The 18,684-nt window shown below is 39.9% G+C and overlaps 2 protein-coding genes across 7 annotated transcripts in view; one reads left to right on the top strand and one right to left on the bottom strand.

Moving 5' to 3' along the window:
• The window catches only part of LOC110529475 (sentrin-specific protease 6), a 33,901-nt gene extending 31,007 nt beyond the window's left edge, over positions 1–2,894 (bottom strand). For 2 of the 4 annotated variants that reach the window (XM_021611658.2, XM_036984867.1), the window contains exon 1: positions 2,438–2,893. In XM_021611658.2, coding sequence (XP_021467333.2) covers positions 2,438–2,465 — 28 coding nt within the window. In that variant the 5' untranslated portion in view covers positions 2,466–2,893. Of the gene's footprint in view, positions 1–2,330; positions 2,352–2,437 lie in introns of those variants that run through there. The other 2 variants (XM_021611657.2, XM_036984866.1) reach the window with 2 other exon arrangements.
• An 11,008-nt stretch (positions 2,895–13,902) lies between these two features.
• LOC110529474 (filamin-A-interacting protein 1) overlaps positions 13,903–18,684 on the top strand; it is a 29,864-nt gene continuing 25,082 nt past the window's right edge. Inside the window, exon 1 of one of the 3 annotated variants that reach the window (XM_036984863.1) lies at positions 13,903–14,400. In XM_036984863.1, the coding sequence (XP_036840758.1) occupies positions 14,026–14,400 (375 nt within the window). In that variant the 5' untranslated portion in view covers positions 13,903–14,025. Of the gene's footprint in view, positions 14,523–18,684 lie in introns of all 3 variants that reach the window. The other 2 variants (XM_036984862.1, XM_021611655.2) reach the window with 2 other exon arrangements.

Genomic DNA, 18,684 nt, shown 5'->3' with positions numbered 1-18,684 from the left:
CAAACTGCCTCTGAAGGCAAAGTCAGCACAAGAACTGTTCGTCGGGAGCTTCAAGAAACGGGTTTCCATGGCCGAACACAAGTCTAAGATCACCACGCGCAATGCCAAGTGTCGACTGGAGAGGTGTAAAGCTCGCCGGCATTAGACTGGAGCAGTGGAAATGTGTTCTCTGGAGTGATGAATCGGGCGTCACCATCTGGCAGTCTGATGGACAAATCTATGTTTGGCGGATGCCAGAAGAACGCTACTTGCCCCAATGCATAGTGCCAAATGTAAAGTTTGGTGGAGGATGAATAATGGTCTGGGGCTGTTTTTCCATGGTTCAGGTTAGGCCCCTCAGCCCCAGTGAAGGGAAAACTTAACGCTACAGCATACAATGACATTCTAGACAATTCTGTGCTTCCAACTTTGTGGCAAGAGTTTGGGGAAGACCCTTTTCTGTTTCAGCATGACAATGCCCCGTGCACAAAGCAAGGTCCATACAGAAATGTTTTGTCGAGATCAGGGTGGAAGAACTTGACTGCCGTGGACAGAGCCCTGACCTCAACCCCATCGAATACCTTTGGGATGAATTGAAACACCAACTGCGAGCCAAGCCTAATCGCCCAACCTCACTAATGCTCGTGGCTGAATGGAAGCAAGTTCCCACAGCAATGTTGCAACATCAAGTAGAAAGCATTCCCAGAAGAGTGGAAGCTGTTATAGCAAAGGGGGACTAACTCAATATTAATGCCCATGATATTGGAATGAGATGTTCAACGAGCAGGTGTCCACATACTTTTGGTCATGTGTACAATTCTGAACATATTGTCACGTATAATGCAGAGGCACAAATAAATTGTCCAGTACACTTATTGTAAGCTGTTTTCATGTACATTTTCTAATGTCTAAGTTTCCAAGGTGACTCAGGCTTTACTAATTATTCTAAAGAAGTATCAGTGAACTGTATTCCGTAATTAGCTACAAAACAATAGCAAAGCAATTGTGTTTTGCTGCTGTTGTCTGATATCCAACAGTCCATGATCAGCTCTGTTGACCATGAGAGCATTTTACAGAGAAAATGGGTTGATGCATACTATGTAGGCTCAGAATAACATGTGGCCCATTGTTTACCCGATCATCAATGACATGTGGTCCATTGTTTACCTTGTTACCTGGCAACGACCACATTGGTGTTTCAAAGAGCTGTCAGTCAAGGTGAGCTCAGAATGATAAGCTCCCCACCCAGGCTGTTTTTTCAGACGTTCTGATGAGAGAACATGTTTGATTTCTTCAATTATGTTAATTTTAATAGCATACAAATAATATGTGTGATGTTTTGGTCATTCACAGGATATTTTTACTTGGGAAATTGGATGACTGTGCAGCACCTTTAATACAAAAACATATATTAAAATGTGTTTGTTTTGTTTGAAGTTGTGTTCTATGGAGCAATAGGCCTCAACTCCCCCACCCCTGTGGGACACACTGAATCTGAGACACCACATTCCACACTGGCATGGTGCTTAGCTACAGAAGTAGTCCCTTTCTTATTTTTGTGAATTAACTAGCTTATTTGACATTGCATTACTGTTACGTGTGCATATGTACAATGCAAAAACATGCATGTTATATAGATAAAGCATATGCTTTGTCCTTCCTGGGTTGCTGGCTATTTACATAAACACCACAAGACTAGTTAGCTACTAACTTTGTTATGTGCTGTTTGAAATGAAGAGCCCTGGCTGTGCTTTACCTTAAAAAGCCGAAAGAATACATTGTTTATAGGTAGCTAGCTAACCAACAAATAACGATACGTTGGTACACTGTTGAAACTATGTCGCTATATATGAAATAAAAAATGACTTGTAAAAGTATATACTAGTTGACAGGAAGGCCCGTCAACAATTAGGTAACTAACGTTAGCTAGCTAGGCCTTGCTGTCTGACCGTTCGCAAGTACAGTAACGCTACAACTTTACCCCATGCCACAGCAAGCTATCGATATTTATTTAACTAACGTTAATCCTGTAAAATACTGCGTAAACGTATCAGTCAATTAGTGTCCAATGTCCTACGATGTGGCCAGCTAACAAGCTAGTACCAGCTAGTCTGATAGCCAGACATAGCCAACGTTACTCAGGCAAGTTAGCTATCATCAACAATAGCTACTAGCTAGTTTAGTAGATTTACTAATAATGATTCAATTTTAAATCGTGCATATTAGTTAAGTCATTTTGTCCATGCACTGTCACAGCAGCTGTAAGTTATGCGAATACATGTAGTTAGGTCTGCAAGGCATAACGAACTTTAGTTAACTAGCTAGCTCGCCCTGAACATGATTGAACTCACATTTACACGCGTGCAATGTATCTGATGGCGTCTCATTCACCTAGGAATGCTATTGCTAACCGACATTGCCTTGTCTTCGCTATTAGGTGAATATAGTAACACCTTACCTTCAAAAAATCTTATATTGTGGGCCATGGTTTATTCCATGTTCTCTCTGTCAGATGGTGTTTGCTTCTCATCAGCGACCCGGGCTCGCGATTAGGCTCTTTGTGTTTCTTTGAACAATGTGTCGATTACTTTTTTGTAGCCAAAAAACAAATTGCCAAATGTACCGTACTGGTCTCAGAATTATTTTGTTAGCGCAACACACATTGTGTTCATTCGATTGTTACAAAGTAGCTAGCTAGCTATAAACTGCATGGCCAACATTATTTGGTAGCTATAATAATTGACTGGAAATGCCCCTATTGATTTGCCAATTATTGTTATTATTACTCATTCAGGTGCTAGATTTTTTTTTAATCAAAATAATACGTGCGTCGACTTGGGCACATCATCTGCTGCTGCTGCCTCCACGTAGCCTATTTTGTCTGTGAAGGTAAGGGCTTGCAAAGCTACTGTAAGTAGGCTCTAAATGCACCCATGGTTACAGTCATCTGCCATGATAAACTCCCTGACAAATTATTGCATGGAAATCATTGGGCTTGTGTACAACGAAGTGACAAAATATTTCGTGTAGCCATATCCACGTGCAGTAGGGTGCTTATTTTTTTATATACCCCACAGGGGTGCTTTAAAAAAAGAATATATATATATATACACCCCCCCCCCCCCCCACACACACACACACACACACACACACACACACACAATTTGTGAACTAGGCATGTATTACTCCTGTGTGAATGGAGAAAAATACCAGCACCCTCAATCTAACAGCATCCCCAAACCAAAACATATTCCTGCGGCCATGGATGAAGCCTACTGATGATAGCAAAGTCAATTTTCTAGACGAACAAGAAAATCGTCCCATCCCTACTGTTCAGCAGTGTTCACAGCAACACTGATCTCTGAAATACCACATCCCTCAATTCACTTTCCCAAACCACAGACAACTGATAGGTGGAGTCAACTCTCCAGTAGCAGCGTTTACAACCATCTCAGTAGTTGATATATACACTAGATGACATCAAAGGATGCTGTTTTGAAGCCCCACGCCTCCATCTTGGCACTCCCCCACGTCGTAAAAATATTTTGGAAGCTGTAGAAATGCATTTATTAATTCAAACGTGTTTTTGCCACATTTATTATATTACAAACACCTTAATGCATACTTTTAAATTATATTATGTGAATTAAACATACAAATAAAACATTACAAAATATGGGCCTATAAAAACATGTTCATTTTTACATTTTTGTAGAAGCTCTTATCCAGAGCGACTTACAGGAGAAAATAGAGTTAAGTGCCTTGCTCAAGGGCACATCGACAGAGCCTTGTCGGCTCGGGGATTGGAACCAACGGCCTTTCAGTTACTGGCCCAACGCGCTTACCTGCCATCCATTTTGCTGAAAGTATAATTTAACAAAAATGTAAATTAACAAAATAAATGTAATTTTTTTATCATTTATAGCCGTTGTGTAAATTTTATACAAAATATCTGTGTGCTCATGCACAAAAATGTTGAGATTTAGAAACTTGGTGCGCGCCATACATAAGCATTTCTGGTTATAAATCAGACCTGTCTTTAAACAGTGCAGGAATAAACAAGCATTATAACACCGCCTGAAAAACACCCAACATTCACCTTTTATAGTGACAATAAAAGGTGCATGTATTCTTTGGAAGTATTGGAATTAGGCCAAGACAGTATCCCAAATTAAATAAAATTGTATTGGTCACATACACATATTTAACAGATGTTATTGTGGGTGTAGCAAAATGCTTGTAAATGAAATAGCAATGGCGAACTTGATTAAATGTCTTTGGAGGTGTTGGCAGAATGTTTTCTTTTGTGGTGACATTTGCTGTAAACTATCTGAACAAGTGTCTGGAAGACAAAAACAATTGCACATTGTTGTGGACCTGTAAACAGCTCCTTTGAATTCAATGTTTTGCATTTACTTCTTCCCTAACCTAAATATGATGCAATTCCTGCAGGAACATTGTCTAATCAAAAAAAAAAAGAAACTACAGCGGGCCTACTTACAGTGGTAGCCTACATACTTAAATGCAAAAGATCAACTGTCTGTTCACCTGTTCAATTCTACTGTATGTTATAAACCGCACTCCCTTTGGGATGCATAGAGCAAAAACTGTCATTATATATTTTTTCTTTTACCTTTATTTAACTAGACAAGTCAGTTAAGAACATATTCTTATTTTCAATGATGGCCTAGGAACAGTGGGTTAACTGCCTGTTATAATAGCCAATCTAATAGGCCCAATTAAATGAGAGATTTGCATGGTAATTTGTTGTATGGCTACTTCGGGAATAGGAATTCACTATGGCCAGAAAAGGTTAGGAATTGATATGTATTATGTTCATAAATGAAATATGAATATATTTTAATATTTAATAATATATTTTAATATTTTTTTTTTTTTTTTTATTTCACCTTTATTTATCCACAACAACACAGAGTTACACATGGAGTAAAACAAACATACAGTCAATAATACAGTAGAAAAATAAGTCTATATACAATGTGAGCAAATGAGAGGAGGTAAAGGCAATAAATAGGTCATGGTGGCAAAGTAAATACAATATAGCAATTAAAGCACTGGAATGGAAGATTTGACAGTAGATGAGTGTGCAAAGTAGAAATACTGGGGTGCAAAGGAGAAAAATAAATAAATACAGTAGGGGAAGATGTAGTTGTTTGGGCTATTTATAGATGGGCTATGTACAGGTGCAGTGATCTGTGAGCTGCTCTGACAGATGGTACTTAAAGCTAGTGAGGGAGATAAGTGTTTCCAGTTTCAGAGATTTTTGTAGTTCATTACTGTCATTAGCAGGAGAAAACTGGAAGGAGAGGCGGCCAAAGGAGGAATTGACTTTGGGGGTGACAAGTGAGATATACCTGCTGGAATGCGTGCTACGGGTGGGTGCAGCTATGGTGACCAGCGAGCCGAGATAAGGCTGGACTTTACCTAGCAGGGTCTTGTAGATAACCTGGAGCCAGTGGGTTTGGCGATGAGTATGAAGAGAGGGCCAGCCACAGTTCGCAGTGGTGGGTAGTATATGGGGCTTTGGTGACAAAACGGATGGCACTGTGATAGACTGCATCCAATTTGCTGAGTATGGTGTTGGAGGCTATTTTGTAAATGACATCGCCGAAGTCAAGGATCGGTAAGATGGTCAGTTTTACGAGGGTATGTTTGGCAGCATGAGTGAAGGGTGCTTTGTTGCTAAATGGGAAGCCAATTCGAGATTTAACTTTGGATTGGAGATGTTTTATGTGAGTCTGGAAGGAGAGTTTACAGTCTAACCAGACACCTAGGTATTTGTAGTTGTCCACATATTCTAAGTCAGAACCGTGCGGGCAGGTGCAGGCAGCGATCGGTAGAAGAGCATGCATTTAGTTTTACTTGTAGTTAAGAGCAGTTGGAGGCCACGGAAGGAGAGTTGTAATGGCATTGAAGCTCGTCTGGAGGGTTGTTAACACAGTGTCCAAAGAAGGGCCAGAAGTATACAGAATGGTGTCGTCTGCGTAGAGGTGGATCAGAGAATCACCAGCAGCAAGAGCGACATCATTGATATATACAGAGAAGAGAATTATAAAGCTGTCCCAACAGCAGAATCCTTACCACCGCTACACCTGGCTATCAGCGGAGCATCGTCTGGCAAATTCATTCAGCCTCATTTACTGCCTTTTAATAAAATATAGGACTGAGGTTGTCAATATAACTATTTGTTCAGCACTTTTAAAATATACAGCGACAGAATTCAGAACATGGGCCGTTCTTACAGTATTCTCCCTGTAAACCAAGTCAAAACCGTAGGATAAATAAAGGGGGCATATAAGCAGAAAATGAAAGCTCTTACAATATTCGATGATTACATTTCTCTAAAACAGGCTATAGGCTACATTTGCAGCACCAAGTCAGAACAGTATGTTATGAGGGAGAAAGGGACCAAATTATTAGGGTGAGACAAATGGGCTACTAACAACGTATTACAGAACATAAACTTAGTATTACTTTCTTAGCTACAGTATACATGCACATATTTCCCTGGTATATTACATCATTTATGCAGCAGCATACAATACATTTTCGGACTCACCTTGTTTTGCTGTGCTCACTTGAACAGGAAGGTGGCATGGCGGTCTTTCTTGTGGGCAAATTTTGTCATCAAACTTTGTTATCAAAGTCTGGCATTCTATGGATTTATGGTGCTTTCAAAACTACTGGGAACTCAAGAAAAAAAACAAGGTCAAATCATGATATCAGGGATCTTCAGGTTGGCGCTCTACAAAGAAGCCAGAGTTCCAGACTTGGAATTCCGAGTTGGAGGTCCATTCAAAACTTATTTTCCCAGTTGGAGCTCGTTGTTTTTGGAGTTCCCAGTTGTCTTGAACACGGCAGCAGTCATGCTGAATTGACAGCATGGCCAATGTATTCAACCTTTTCTGGTCCATGGTGTGTGTTTGTCCTTTTAAGCTTGGAAAAGAGACCCTTCAACCCAGACTTGGACCACACACCCTCTCCACTGAATAGCAGGCTAGTGATTGCTTTGCCAAGCTTGCAGTTAGCCACTGATTCCTTCCAAACCACTCATTGTTGAATTTACGATTTCCAACTTGTGTAATATTTATGTCCAATAGCCGATGAGCACCAATATGTTTTATCTATAATTTCTCTTCATATGAAAATGATTGAAAAGGATTTGCCAGTAGATTGTCGACTTGAGTCACGTTGATGACTGCTTGTCTAGCTTGATAGCTAATATTTCGAAAGTACCATGTTGACATGATCATTCCAATCAAAGCTACCGTGATTTGATGTAATTTCATCTGTGACCAATGACCTTGAGCTGTCATCAAGGCAAAGGGTGTCTACTTTGAAGAATCTAAAATATGTTTTGATTTGTTTAAAACTTTTTTGGTTACTACATGATTCCATATGTGTTATTTCATAGTTTTGATGTCTTCATTATTATTCTACAATGTAGAAAATAGTAAAAATTAGAAAAACCCTTAAATGAGTAGGTGTGCCCAAACTTTTGACTGGTACTGTAAGAACCGATGCTGGAGATGTTAAGCGAAGTACGGGGAGTTAACATTTAATTTGAACAAACATGGAACAAACAAGCAACAGCATCGGTTAGTATAAGGACAGACGACAAACAATGCAGCAGCGGGGAACAGAGCCAGGGAACTGACAAATATAGGAGAGGTAATGACAGAGGTGATTGAGTCCAGGTGAGTCCAATAATTGCTGAAGCGTGTGACGGGGAGGCAGGTGTCCATAATGATGGTGGCATGAGTGAGTAATGCTGGGCAGCCTAGCGCTCTGGGAGCAGACGTGACAGATACTGTATATAGATTAGAGGTCGACCGATTATGATTTTTCAACGCAGATCCCGATTATTGCAGGACCAAAAAAAAACGATACCGATTAATCGGACGATTTTTATAATTTATTTGTAATAATGACAATTACAACAATACTGAATGAACACTTATTTTAACTTAATATAATACATCAATAAAATCTATTTAGTCACGTTCGTCATAATGAGGAGACCAAGGCGCAGCATGATACAAAACAACCGTGACGCTCAATAGAGATAATATATATATATATATATATATATATATATATATATATATATATATATATATATATATATATATATATATATATATATATATATATATATATATATATATATATATAGTGCTGACATGCAACTAACCATAGACAGTAACCCACAAAACCAAAATGGAAAATGGCAACCTAAATAGGATCCCCAATCAGAGACAACGATAAACAGCTGCCTCTGATTGAGAACCAATTCAGGCCACCATAGACCTACATATACCTAGACATACTAAAACCCCATAGATATACAAAAATCCTAGACAGGAAAACACCTAGACAGTACAAAAACTAAACCAACCACCCTTGTCACACCCTGATCTAACCAAAATAATAAAGAAAACAAAGATAACTAAGGTCAGGGCGTGACAAATTTAGCATAAATAAATAATGAAACATGTTCAATTTGGTTTAAATAATGCAAAAACAAAGTGTTGGAGAAGAAAGTAAAAGTGCAATATGTGCCATGTAAGAAAGCTAACATTTTAAGTTCCTTGCTCAGAACATGAGAACATATGAAAGCTGGTGGTTCCTTTTAACATGAGTCTTCAATATTCCCAGGTAAGAAGTTTTAGGTTGTAGTTATTATAGGAATTATAGGACTATTTCAATCTATACCATTTGTAGTTCATTAACCTTTGACTATTGGATGTTCTTATAGGCACTTTAGTATTGCCAGTGTAACAGTATAGCTTCCGTCCCTCTCCTAGCTCCTACCTGGGCTCAAACCAGGAACACATCGACAACAGCCACCCTCAATGCAGCGTTACCCATGCAGAGCAAGGGGAACAACTACTCCAAGTCTCAGAGCGAGTGATGTTTGAAACGCTATTAGCGTGCACCCTGCTAAGTAGCTAGCCATTTCACATCACATCGGTTATACCAGCCTAATCTCGGGAGTTGATAGGCTTGAATTCATAAACAGCAGAGCTGCTGGCAAAACGCACAAAAGTGCTGTTTGAATGAATGCTTATGAGCCTGCTGGTGCCCACCATCGCTCAGTCAGACTGCTCTATCAAATCATATACTTAATTATAACATAATAACACACAGAAATACGAGCCTTTGGTCATTAATATGGTAAAATCCGGAAACTATCATCTCGAAAACAAAACATTTATTATTTCAGTGAAATACGGAACCGTTCCGTTTTTTTAATCTAACGGGTAGCATCCATAAGTCTAAATATTCCTGTTACATTCCACAACCTTCAATGTTAAGTCACAATTACGTAAAATTCTGGGAAATTAGTCTGCAACGAGCCAGGCGGCCCAAACTGTTGCATATACCCTGACTCTGCGTGCAATGAACGCAAGAGAAGTGACACAATTTCACCTGGTTAATATTGCCTGCTAACCTGGATTTGTTATGCAGGTTTAAAAATATATACTTCTGTGTATTCGTTAGAAATGTTATGAATAAATGAATAAAGAATATTCTAATTTTAAATAGAACTGTAACTAAGTAAACTTATACTCAGTTTTATTATATGTGACTAACAATATGAGTTCATAAGAAGGGATTGTGTGACACGGACAAGGAGTAATTAAAGTTAATGAACACCATTCCAACTACGAAGAAAGGAATGGTTTGTGGATTAAGTAAACAGATAAGGTAGTTAACCTATGGTTGAACTGACTAAACTGAGCTCTGGGGTGTTTTAGATAAGGCTGTGAGTGCATTCCTAGGTTTTCTGTTAATTAGAACTGTCAGCTAAGTGGTGATCGATAATGGTGAGGAGTCAAAAGTTAATTCAGCTGTGTTGTGTGTCCTGTGTATGTGCTAGTGGGTCAGAATGAACTCAGAATGAACTTTTAAAGTTCCCTTTGACCCGGTCGAGAGGAGGAGATTCATTTTAGGAGCAATGAAATGACGTCATGTTATTGTATATAAACTGTTGCTCGTGGTAATGTGGCAGCGCTCTCCGAGAATAAATTCTGTTACTTATTATTGATAAGACTGGTCTCGGTCTATTTTATGCAAACAAGAATCTTGCAAATTCTCATGAAATAGATTAAGGGAATTAAATTAAATGAAAACACATTGGTATATTTAAATTACAATAACAATCACTTCTAAAGGCTTCTGTAATCCTGGTTACCCGCGCACATTCACTGTAAAATAATTCCCGCATCCATACACAGCACATGCCATTTGATGAATGGAAAGATGCATATGTTACAAAACACCAAAAAGTTGAATGAATGAAATTTGGTTATTGTCAAATAGGGCTACACTTTTAACCTGAATTGATGTGTCCGCTGCTGTCCTTTCGCGTCTCGGTCTCGGTCACTCATTTCTGCCTTCGCAAAAAAAATTTTTTTCTGAAGACGATTCACTAATTTTTCAAGAAATGCAGTAATGATAAATAATATAATAGCCTACAGTTTTCTTGACATCTTTGCTTTAATTATTGTGTTATAGGCTCATGTTGAAACGGTACGGCATACCCCCACTATTCATTTTCCCAGAGGACTGAACCGCTCCGGCTTACTTTCACCCCTGCTTCCATGAGAAATTCCATAATTTGGTGTTTTGTTGATGGTGGGCGAAAGTGCTGTCTCAGGCACCGCTCCAGAACCCCCCTTAAGTATTCAATTGGGTTGAGATCTGGTAAACTGAGACTGCCATGGCATATTAGGTACACATCTAGTATCGGGTTGGAGCCCCTTTGCCTCCAGAACAGCCTGAATTATTCGGGGCATTCAACAAGGTGTCAGAAACATTCCACAGGGATGTTGGCCCATGCTGACGCGATGGCATCACGCAATAATGCTTAATGTTATCCGGGATCCTTGGGACATTCCTAACCCTAACCAACCTAACCTTGGTCAATTTTATCCAGGGACTGAATTACATATTATGTAAGGTCTCACGTGTGCCGTCCAGACATTCGCCTTGTTTAATGTCTCTCAGTGTTATAACTGAATCTCACTTACTACTGACTGGTGATGAGTGATTTCCTCAAACTCATCTAACTCCACTACTCTATCCATCTCCCCACCAGTTAGACGTTACACATATAGGAAAGATGATGTTACATTATGTTGCAGCTTAATAGGAAACTATTTTGCTTGGCACATAATGGTGCACTAGTTACACTGACTTGCATGGCATCACTCACCTAAAAAAAACTGCAAAACAGATGTTGCCAGATTTATATTTTGCATTAAAGAGGACAGTGAATCCAACTTAATGAAAGTCACAAAACCCCTGTTTCCAGACACAAACTGCGTAAATGTGTACTTAAATTGATACATTTTCCTTCGCCAAATGTGACATGCTACAGACGCTGAAACAATCTTTTGTGAAGATAGATATATGTAATCTACATAGGGCAACATGTCATTTGTGAACCTGGATCCCCATGGTGGGGGGGGGGGGGGGGGGGGGGGGGGTGAGGTTTAACAGTTGTTTTAATATCTAAAACAAGTGTTGAACCTCATCCAAATAGGTAGGATTCAGAACAATGTATCCAATGTTGTTTTTGTTTTCCTTGCCCATAAAACATTACATGGACCTTGATTTTACAAGCACATTTAAACACTTCCCCAAAATAGGTCTGGTTGCTATGTGACAGAGAGCTGCCTCGCTGCCTCATTTACCTATTTATCTCACTGAGCCGTGGATTGGTCTATTGAGGGCCGTATCAAATTCTATATGTAGCATGTCTCCCAATGGAACACACCAATGTCGCTGTTAGCTAGATGGAATGACCGAGCTTGATTCAATGCACCCTGCAGTTTTATTCAGCTGGTAAAAATAACTTTAGAAGATACTGACCGGATGAGTATCCTGTAGATTAACCCCAGATGAATTGCCCAACAGAGAGGTCCTGACCATGATAACCATCTTGGAGCATTAGGAAGCAGAGAGGAGAGGCCCTGACTCAATTGTTAGTAATGAACAGTGGTTTGGTTTCCGCTCCCTGTGCATTAGCAGGGCAAGGAAGACTGTAACCATAGCCACGGTTATGAGCAGATTGCACCTTCGCCCTTCATATTCCGGAAAGACTAAAAATAAATGAACAATAAACTTCCAGTTGTCATGTTACTGTTGTTAGGCTACATGTCAGAATGAAGATTGAAGGTGGACATAATAATGAAAAAGGATGGATAGAATCAGGATAGAATTGTAGGGAAACAGCAGTATGTCATCTACACATAAATTCACCAACCACTAGATTAATAAAATACTTGGACTTTGAAACAGTTTGGTCAATTTAACAGCCATGTCTCTCAAGTGACTCATGTTAACCTCAATCTCAATGTAAGGATCACCATCAGCTCTGGGCTAAAAATATAGAATGATCCTTTTCAAACAACAACATCGGCTCTCGCACCAGCTTTATGATTTCATTGGGGCGTGTAGATGTTAACATTCAAGTAGAATAAGTTGTGCATTAGCAGGACCTCCATGTGAACATATACATCTGTTTCTGAAGTACTGAATAGCATTACAGTAAGTAAAGGGTTTGTGTCCCATTTAGCACCCTATTCCCAATGTAGTGCTCTACCTTTGACCTGGGTCCATAGGGCTCTGGTCAAAAGTAGTGCACTACATAGGGAATAGGTTGCCATTTGGGACGCAACTCAGATGCCATGTTTCAACAAGGAGACCTACCAACTGTCTGAAGTTCCAGCTTTCATGTGTCATTATAGAAACTACTTGATTAATTGAGCTTTAAGTTAGTTTTATTGGAAAGAGTCGACAAGTTGAGTTTATTATTTTCTATATAATGGTGAGTGGTGGTGCAGCTGGAGTTTCTCTCACAGTGAAGGTTTACGGTACATGAATACCATAATTGAAACAAAGACGTGTTGTTCAAGTGGCTCGGTGCGAAAGCCATTGTAAATTACAACGTGACTAAGGTCATACACCCCTGCCCAATAAAGCCGATGACCCTTTGGTGTCAACAGAGCCTATGCTTGTTAAGGCAGCAGAAATCTCACAGGAGTGGATAACTGCTCTTCATTTATATTGCCATGTTTTGACTTGTTTTTATTGGGAACAAATGTTCTCGATGGCTCTCGATAAATAATTTTGGTTTGAAAAGGCTAACTTGGCCCCTGTGCAGTATCAGTAGTCTAATCCTTCTTTTAAAAAATTGTTGAGCAAACCAATGGATGCATAATGTTGGACTACCTTTTACACAAAATAATAAAATAACTTCTGAAGGGTTGTGTAGGTTACCTTCTAAATCTAATCCGTTAGTTACTAACTACCTGTCCAAAATTGTAATCAGTAACATAACTTTTGGAATACCCAAACTCAGTAATGTAATCTGTTTACTTTTGGATTACTTTCCCCTTAAGAGGCATTAGATGAAGATTAAATCAAATGCATTTGGTGTGTCATCATAGTGGTCTCTTTGAAAGCAGGAAGGTGTCATAATACATTTTTATGCAAACATACTTCCTGAATTTACAAGTAATCCAAAAGTAATCATCTAGTTTTTCAAAAGTATTCTTAATCTGATTGCAATATTTTTGCTGGTAATGTAACTGATTACAGGGCAATACTTTGTTTGTAATCAGATGACATATAACTGACTACATGTAATCAGTAACTCCCCAACCCTGCTTAAATGGTTGAAGGCAAAATGGTGATCTCATATTATTTATCTGCAATTTTCTCATTTGCTTCTTAGAAAAGATGACTGCATTGACTAACCAGGCAGAGATTGAGCTCTGCCTCTGCTCTGGTGGGAGTGGTTGAGCCGGACTTCCCCTGCCTGCTTCAGAGTGGGATAGTTCAGCTGTCTGAGAGGCTTGGAAAAGCCTCCTTCAATCTGCTCAGCTGCTAACAGCCATGAGTGACTGAGAACACTTGTTAAATATAGTTCTCCACTACACTCAAGAGTTCTACACTCTCCTGCCCAGGAACAACAGGGGAAAAGACAGGGTCTTGGCTTCTGACAAAGGCTGTATGCACTTACAGTATCTACCCTCCTCTCCATCTATCTCTGGATATCTCTATTTGAAGGGGAAACTGTGGCAAAAAGTGACAGTTGAAGCAACTCTGACCACCTCCTCTTGTCTGCTGGTCTCTCTCTCTCACTCACTCACTCACTCACTCACTCACTCACTCACTCACCGCCTCACTGTGACTCTGCTGACCCAAACCCCTGGGTTAGGACAAAGCTTGGGGTTTATCTTCAGACGGCTTTTCATTGCCTCTGTAACTTTGACAGGAGAGAAGAGGAGAAGCAAGGTAGAAGAGAAGAGTAACAGGAGAGAGGATGGATATCTTTTGACAAATCTACCTTTATCATGCTGTCTCTTTTTGACACACACAGTCAAGGTAACTGAAGTGCATTGAGACATTGAGGAGACACTGTTTTTACTGTGGGACTTGATTCTCAGTAACTCAGATATTCACCTTTTAACCTGTCGTCACCTGTCATTTGGAACCATTGAGAACAGGTAAGGAAAAATTCCATTCATAAAGTGGAATGAATTGCTACATTCACTGCTGTACTTCGTGAAAGACTTGTGTCTACTGGGAATGACTTTATAGACAGTAGTTCTCTATAATGAATAAGATGTTACTTAGAATTAAACATACATGCCGTTTCTGTTTCAGTCCATGGTTCAGTATTGATACATTCTTGATAACATACATTAACCCATGTGTGTAGAGGTTGACCCAGTCATGAATGGGTCAGAGTGGAACACATTGTGAATCAGTGAGTTGGTAAAGAACATTAGTTTTGTTGCCACTCTCTCTGACGTCCGGTCCAGGCTCAACTCAGGAAATGGTACATTAGGAGGTTCATTGATTACATCTTTTACCAGAAGAAAGCTTTAGCTCCCTCTCTCTCTAGATTTTCAGCAGAATTCCTGGTGATTTCAATCTTTTATGATCAAAAAAACGATGGCATGCTGTTTTTTTGGCCCACGGGCCACCTGTTGCCGACCACTGCAATGGTTGTTCAACTTTCTCAGGACTGTGAAAGTCTTTGAAACATGTCAAACGTGTTCAAGTTGAATAACAGTCGAACTAAGAACAAGTTGAGCAAGTTAAATTGAAGTAATTCGTGTTCAGGAATATCTCTCCTTCTTAACCTAAGGAGACATACAGTACATTACATGGACAGATAATATCTTGTCTCTCCACTTAGACGTTTTCCCAGGTGAAAACAATAGCTGTACACAAAGGGCTTTATTCTGATAAGCTCTTCTATGAGAGCCCCCTCTGTTTGAAGGCACAAAGTGAACAGTGGAGCTGCCTCACCCCTTCTGTTACTCCAGTGGCAGCCAGTGGTCCCATGTGGCTCAGTCGGTCAAGCATGGCGCTTGCAACGCCAAGGGTTGTGGGTTTGATTCCCAGCGCCACGCATACGTACAATGTATGCACGCATGACTGTAAGTCGCTTTGGATAAAAGCATCTGTTAAATGGCATATACTGTATGATGTGGGCTCTGCCAGCCTGTGGTACCATTCATCCCTAGGCGTTCTAAGGAGCGTTTCATTAATAACTTTTTCCATTGATTTTATTGTAAGTTATTTTGAATCAGATCTAAAGAGTTTTCCTCTCCGTGATGATACAATAAATGTCTGCTGTCCATGCGGATTAGAGAGGGCTTCAGTGGCTTTGCGTCATCACATCATTGTCATCGGTGATAGGAACTCCACACAGAAATCCTGTGTGTTATGTGGGGGATGAACAAGGGGTTTAAAATGTCTGTCATTTGTAATAGACAGCTCATAGGTCAGTTTGTTTTGAAATATTTTTGACAGTGCCAATAGAGTTCAGAATAACTAAAGACATAGTGAGGTCCTGTTGCATATAAATGCCAGGGCAATTTACAAGGATCTCATTTTTTGGGTCATTTATAAGGATATTATTCTGGACAATTTTACACATCCTCCTTAATCTCCATTAACAAGCTGGAATGATTTTAATGGAGTGTACCTTCTTGGACAGATTACTGACACATTGGGTAGTTAACGGGTATTATGTATGAACACTCGGGAACCCAGGGGCTCTCGAGTGGTGCAGCAGTCTAAGGCACTGTATCTCAGTGCTATAGGCGTCACTACAGACCCTGGTTAGATTCCAGGCTGTATCACAACTGGCCGTGATTGGGAGTCCCATAGGGCGGCGCACAATTGGCCCAGCGTCGTTAAGGTTTGGCCGGGGTAGGCCGTCATTGTAAATATGAATTTGTTCTTAACTGACTTGCCTAGTTAAATAAAGGTTAAGTAAAATGACTGCCTGTGGATGTCTCTCCTCTACTCCAGTCTGTCTAGAACTCAGATTGTCATTCTGCATTCCCTTGTGGTCTTGTAACTTTCTCTGGCAGCACTTGTCTCTAAATCATCTGATTTACTGTGTGTCGGTGGCATCACTTCACTGGCAGCCAAAGCCCAAGACAGTGAACCATGAGATCACTTAACTAATTTAGCTCAGCAATCTTTCAGTGATGGAAACAGCAGTGCAGGTCCTCATGTTTGGTTTCATAACAACAGCACCTCTGTTCTCATGACAACAAAATAAGGGACTAGAGAGAGATGGATTACATTTGCCTTCTTACCAGATAGGATATCACAATGAAATATTAATATTATCCCTGTCTGTCAGAGACCAGTGAAATAATACTATATTATCTCTGTCTGCCATAGATCAGTATGTGCACTTCCTTAAAAAAAAAAGTATCTCAAGAATGTTGAATGGAGATGACTGATGTGATCGTTTGAGTGAATAACCCATTGTCAGCAAAATGCTGTGGGTGATTTTACATCCCTCAAGAGTGTGCCTCATAGAAAATGATCAAGGGAAGCAATGCATTGCCACCATGCTATTTAACATTCCATATCAACCCACCCTTCATGAAATCATCCAGCTTGCCTACACACTGAAGAATGGAAGGTGAGGTACATGGGATAGACAGCAGGACCAAGACATGCACAAACACACACACACACACACACACACACACACACACACACACACACACACACACAGACACGCACATACACAGAGCGATTTAGAGCGTCTCTGGATTCTTCACTCATTATCAGCTCGAACAGCTGCATCTGAAGCAACACAGAATCATTTCCAGCCCTTGCTATTGGACTGCTCCTAACAAAGGGAATGAAATTATAGCAGGTCAGCTGATTCAATTCAGCTTTGTAAGTGCCACTGTACGATGTTGTATTTTCACCCGAATGATGGACCATTTGAAATTTGTGTTCGGAATATAACACATCTTTCAACTCACCTTTACTAATATAAAGACTTATTAGCATGTTATTTAGAAAAAAATATTATATTTACTGTAAGATAAGTCTAATCGTCCTACAGACAATTTTGTGAGCTGTCTTTTTTTTTTCTCTTGCAAGAATTTAGTCCTCGCCCTGTTTGTCCTGACTTTTAGAGGTTATGACAGTATGGGTTTTCTGGGAAACTGATGACAACCAAATAGTTGAGTGTTTCATGCTTAGGGAGAAAATAGGCTGTAAATACCAAAATAATAAAACACACAGTCAGCATTAATCCCCCTGCTCACACACGTTCCTCTCTCCCCCTTTCTCCTTCCTTCACTCTCCCTCGTAGATGTCTCTTCGTCTCTCGCTTTGAGGGAAGTGACTTCATTGTCATTCCACTAGAAAGGCATTTGAGACTGGCCAGCTTGACAGAGGACTGCAGCTGGCCACTGATGTCAGTTTGCTAGACCCATAGCCACGTATTAGACATGAGCACATAGGCTTGCGAAGATAGATACAAACATGCCATACATTTTGCTCATTCATTTTCATTGCTGTTTGACTGGGAATTGAATTGGATTGTGAGAGGAGAGGCATGATGATGTTAGGGGAAGTCAAGTCATGGTCAATCTGATTCCTGCTAAAACCCCTGACCTCTTGTTGTTGAGAACTTACAACTTGGTCAAGAGTCTGATTTCTAATTTTATACCAGCCTTTCCATGAACCCTGCTGCTCACTCATTGTCGGACTTCACATACCCTTGTAAGGTGGCAGATAATTATGTCATGTAATGTTGCCAAAGGATGTGGATCATCAACTCAAATATACCACTCTACGAATCACAGAAGTCTCTTCTACCAGATAGTGCTCCTTCAAATTATAAGGCTATCTTGATAACCCTGACATTTCAGGAACCATTTAGTCTTCCCCTTTGCTTTTCTGATAAGAGTAAGAATACATTCTGTCCAACTCCCATGTTGGAAGCCCTACAGATAATTGTAGAGGTGTACTATATGTATGAGTGTATGTGGGGGTCCAACACTAGCAGGTGGGTTCTGCACGGGCCAGGGGGGAAGTGAGATTAAGATCTGAAATACTACAGATTGGAACCTGACCAGGACCCAGTGATATTCTATTCCCAGTCCACTGTATACATCAGCACTTAATGCAGTAAGCGCTCAATATTTGTATATAGCTGTCCCCAGAGGTTTAGTAAAATGTATATCAGTGGTCTGGACATTTTTATTTGGTGTGATACCACATAACAAACCATAGCATTACTAACTGATACAGCGCATGGCGTTGTGGAATATGTAACCTAACCAGATGCATATAACCAGATGCATATAACCAGATTACAATGTTGTTCTATTT

Source organism: Oncorhynchus mykiss, chromosome 8, assembly GCF_013265735.2.
Source record: "Oncorhynchus mykiss isolate Arlee chromosome 8, USDA_OmykA_1.1, whole genome shotgun sequence".
In the NCBI taxonomy this organism is placed as follows: Eukaryota; Metazoa; Chordata; class Actinopteri; order Salmoniformes; family Salmonidae; genus Oncorhynchus; species Oncorhynchus mykiss.
Note: the sequence above shows the minus strand (reverse complement) of the source record. Positions and strands in the feature narration are given on the sequence as shown.